Source organism: Paramormyrops kingsleyae, chromosome 8, assembly GCF_048594095.1.
Source record: "Paramormyrops kingsleyae isolate MSU_618 chromosome 8, PKINGS_0.4, whole genome shotgun sequence".
Classification (NCBI taxonomy): Eukaryota; Metazoa; Chordata; class Actinopteri; order Osteoglossiformes; family Mormyridae; genus Paramormyrops; species Paramormyrops kingsleyae.
In genome coordinates, this window is record NC_132804.1 from 30,161,435 (window position 1) to 30,166,168 (window position 4,734).

Below are 4,734 nucleotides of genomic sequence, written 5' to 3' on the forward strand. Positions count from 1 at the left end.
TAGAATGGAATATTATTGATGAAAAAATCTCTCTTAATCCTATAGCATACACCAAACAAAAGATGTGTTGGGTAGCAGACCATCCGTCAGGCTCCTGGGAGAGAGCGATGGGGCCACCTAGTGCCCCCCCATGGTTAATTTCTTTGTTTAATTCATACAACAAAACTGCTTCAGAAACATTTTGTTACAGGAAGCCCATTGTAACCATCTTTTTATACCCTTCTGTTACTACTGGTTCTGTGAGCTGATAGTTTCCTCCCTGCTCCTTTAAACAAGTCCAGCACGGCAGCATAATTTATCTGCACAGCTAATATCCCCACATTGCAGAATAAGTACAGCCATTTTCTCATATATAGTTTTATATAACTTTGGTGAAACAGTTTGCTGAGTATCTTTATCGCTTCTGGCGGCCCCCAAAAGGGTTTGTCTGGTGGTAATGGAAATTAAAGTGTCTCATTCTGTCCGATTAAGACATTGCCCCCCCCCCAGCGCTGCCCTGGAGCCGCCCTGGAGCCCTGACCAGCCAGCGGGCAGGCAGGCAGTGGCCCCAGACCTTATTTATAGCTATTAGGATGAGCACCTTAAATAACAAAAAGAACATGGTGTTCTTGGTGGGTGGCACAGTGGCTCATTTAGGGGGCATGGCTTGTGAATGCCCCCCCCCAAGATGCCAACCAGGCATTAGTGAGATTCAAGGCCTCCCTACTGGAGGGGGGAGGTGATGGTGAAACCCACCAAACCATCACACACCTGCATTTCTGATAAAACTGAAAGTTTTTTTCAGGCACCTTCTGTCAGTTGCTAAAAGTGAAGTTTTCTTAAAAATTTTTAGACTTCAGTAGCAGATGAAGGGAATGCTTAAATCAGGGGTGGCCAATCTTACCCGCAAAGGGCCGGTGTGTATGCGGATTTTTGGGATAACCTTTAGGTCAGCTGTTCAAACCCAGGTGTGAGGACTCTTCAGCCAATCAGTCCTCTAATTAGCAATCTAATTAGGGAGTTGCAGTGAAACCCGCACACACAGCGGCCCTATCTGGATAAGATTGGCCACCCCTGGCTTAAGAGATGTGTATGGATGGATGGATGGCTATGCTAGAGATGATCTGAATTAGAATCAGAGTTCATTATTGTCATTGCATGATTGTACATACAATGCAAATCTGGTTTGTCTCAATAAACACATCATTACATTACACATCAGTCAAGATCACTGACAGCCATGTATGACAGAAGCTAAGGCTTTATTTCGTGAAGCCCATCGAAAAAACAGCGGCAGTGACAGATCCCTGCAGATGCTGCCGTAATAAATAATGGATCATAAATATAAAACTGTCACTTTATCTTCAGTATTTACTTTAGTTACTATTGTTAACATTTCCGCTGATGATCAAGAGGCGGCGACTCAGAGTCCCAGGTCGATCTCGGCTCTTGCAATGAGCCAGGCATGTGACACAGCATAAAAAAAATAAAATAATAATAATATTAATAATACTGTTAATAAATAAATATCTTAGACATTACAGTAACATGTACACATTGTGTAGAACAGTGTTCGCTCTCTGTTGGGCTCCCTCCTCCCTCCTCCCTCCGTATCTCCCTCCCTCCGTATCTCCCTCCCTCCTCCCTCCTTCCTCTCTCCTGGACGCTGCCCAGTCTCCATCCTGCTTCCAGCACTCGCATGCTCACTTTCTGCCGTCCCCGTATGTCTCCATCCACTCCAGCAGCGAGTCCAGCTCCCCGATGGCTTTCACAGCGCCATCCCGGGGCTCCAGCTGCAGGAGGGAGGTGCAGAGTGCCCGTGTTAGACCTGCGGAAGCCCGTCACCGTATCACTATGCGATGCCCGTCCCCCCCGATCTAGCTGCAGCACTTACCTTCTCATAGTTGGCATGGATGGTGGCCAGCCTGGCCTCGCTGTCGGCACCACATTCGCAGCGCATCTCTTCCTGCTGAGGGGAGAAGTACAGACAGACAGGAGGTCAATCCAGCGGGTGGGAGCAGGATTCTGGAGCGGTTCACAGAGCTGGATTGTAATGCACAGAGGCAGGAAATACACCTGCAACTGGCAGTCCAAAATCCAGGGTCTGCCAGCCTTTGTGTGATCTGACCAATGATTATTATTATTATTATTATTTATTATTATTCAGTATGATGATTATGATTGTAATAATATGAGGAAACTCTCTGGCAGACTCAAGTTGCATTTTATTATCCGTCCACAAGAAGGCACTCACACATTTGAGCAGGTCGTTCCTAATACTGAGGAATGAGTTGGCTAAGTTGCTCGTGTTCCTCCTGAACTGGGACTGGTTGGGGACGTAGCTGCTGAAGACCCTTTCCACGTAGAAGCTGAGCAGCTGCTTCAGGAAGCAGCAGCTCTCCAGAGGCTGTGAGGGAGGCACACGTCAACATGTTAGACAGTACAAATAAATCCAGACCGCACTTCTTCTAATTGTTTGTTTAACAGACAACTTTCCTATTTCATTACAGAATACAATGTAGAAGGAAATCGAACCTGGAGCTCCTTCATGGTCTGTTTGCTAATGAGCCGTGTGCTGATGTGCTTATCCTCATTGACCTAGGGAAGGACGAATCGTGGGTTATCATGTGCAAGAAATAGTCTGGTGTCACCGAAACTGACGGGGCTTCTGAAGCCATCCTGGGTAGACGTTCAGAAACGACAAAAAATCTGGACACTGTCAGCAGGAAATTCCCAAGCTGTTTTGCACGCTCTGTGCTTGTCCCATTTCAGGGGCTTTTTAAGGCCGTGACCCTTTTGGCGGAAACCGCAGTTGGCAAATGAGGACCATCCCGGCCTTGAGCCACTATCACGACGGAAGGCTGACGCGGTGTCCCTTGCCGTACAGTCCCACACCTTGGGAAAGCACGCGGCTGGGAGCGCCGTGTCCGCCATCTTCCTGAGCCTTAAGGCACATGCATGGACTACGGCTGCGATGATGTCACCTCCATGAAAGAAATGCTGTTCAATTCCTCTCTCCTCAGGGTAGCAACATTTTGTGCTAAAAACAGCAGCAGATGCCTGAAGGCATGCGTCAGCCGCGTGCTTGGAGAGCTTTTAGTCTTCATCTCCTCTTTCTGTTTCCTCGGACTTTGCCAGGGTTATTTATACACGAGTACGTTATACATGAATATATATGCTTTGTTTATACAGCGTGTCCACAACTTACAACCTATGCGACTTACAGCGACCAAAGTTTTTTTTTTTTTTTAAATCTATGTAAAAATATATTCTTGGCGGCCGTACCTGGGGCAGCAGTGCACTACCGAGTGCAGGCTGTGCCCCGTATGATAGTTACGGCGAGAAGGATTTGTACATCCAAACCTCAAATGCATCTCCTATTCATTGTCACCTAAAAGGCATTTATCCTAGTCCAATGTTCGTCCATTTTTGACCTGTCTCTCAGAACAGAAACCAGTCATAAGCCGGGGACAGTCTGTCTACATACAGTACTGTGCAAAAGCCTTAGGTTGCTGAAGAAAATTATGTTGGCGTATTGGTATCATTTTATAACAGTTAAAGTGTGTCAGCTTAACCATTTTAAAACTTTTCCTAAAGTTACCCCAGAATTTGCAGCAACCATCCAAAACACCAAATTATTTTTTGATTTGACCACTACCACACCATATTTGGCTAATCAGTACAGTACCTCTAGTTATTTAACTATTTAATTAATTAGAAGAACTGCTGCTACAGCAAAATCATTGAGCAAATACATTTTCCCCTGAGAAGAGGTTTGGGATCTGAAGCTGTGTCCTATTCATCCAGCAAGATATTAGTAACCTTTTTTCTATTATTTGTACTACTGTTCATTTGTATGTATTTTAATGATAACTTATGTCGTTTTTTCTGGACACATATATCGTTATTACCTGGGAAAATAACCTGTACGTTGCACAGGACTGGGCATCCGTCCAGCTACCGATTCCGTCATCAGGAAAAGTATCGTGGATGCATACGCATGTCAGAAACTGAATTTGCGGCTTTTGCTCTGAACAATAAAGAAAGTCGAAATGCTGAAGTTGCAGGAACAAACATGCCTCATCACTGCTCGGAACCTACCGGAAAGGCGGGCCTAGGCGTGCACCCTGACATATTTGATTAAATAGCGTACTTTTGTGTGTTCTGTCCACACCCCACTGTTCTTTAAGCTGCTGCTATGGGTAGCTAATCCTGTGGGCGGTCAAAATGAAATGTGTAATATTAGAAGCAATTATGAGTCAGCAATTGAGTAGGCCCTCCGCGCGAATGCTGCTGGCGCCCCCCCTGGTCCAGGAACGGCAGCTCACCATGATCTGCCGCATCTCGGTGAAGTCCCGACGCATCTCGTAGGTGTGGACCGTGACAGCACAGTCGCCGAGGAGTAATAATCTCCCAGCGGCTTGCAGCGGGTGGCCGGCGGTAATCAAGCCCAACAGCAGCAGGGCAGTGGTGCGTTGGAAAGCCCTCGTATCCATAGAAACCTGGGAACGATGAGGAACATCGGTCACCACGGCGACACTCCGCCCCTGGAAATCGACACCTGGGTTACCCCACCCTCTATTATCCCCCCGACCCTGGATAAAACCTGCTTCTCATTTGAATCCTAAATATCTCATTTAGTACATTACACTTCACTTTTAAAATGTTGATTATTGAAATAATATATTTTGTAAAAGTGCCGTAACAAACAAGCGTTAGTCACAAGCATACTATTCCGAAAAAGTCGCAAAAGAA

At 46.0% G+C, this 4,734-nt stretch overlaps 1 protein-coding gene across 1 annotated transcript; it reads right to left on the reverse strand.

The window, feature by feature from the left end:
- Nucleotides 1–1,630: 1,630 nt before the first annotated feature.
- On the reverse strand, nt 1,631–4,477 carry il19l (interleukin 19 like). Its single transcript, XM_023832390.2, has 5 exons — nt 4,308–4,477; nt 2,515–2,577; nt 2,234–2,386; nt 1,874–1,948; nt 1,631–1,772 (listed from the first exon to the last, which is right to left on the reverse strand). The coding sequence occupies exons 1-5, from the start codon at nt 4,473–4,475 to the stop codon at nt 1,683–1,685; spliced, it is 549 nt and encodes a 182-aa protein (XP_023688158.1). The 5' UTR covers nt 4,476–4,477; the 3' UTR covers nt 1,631–1,682.
- Between the last annotated feature and the right edge of the window lie 257 nt (nt 4,478–4,734).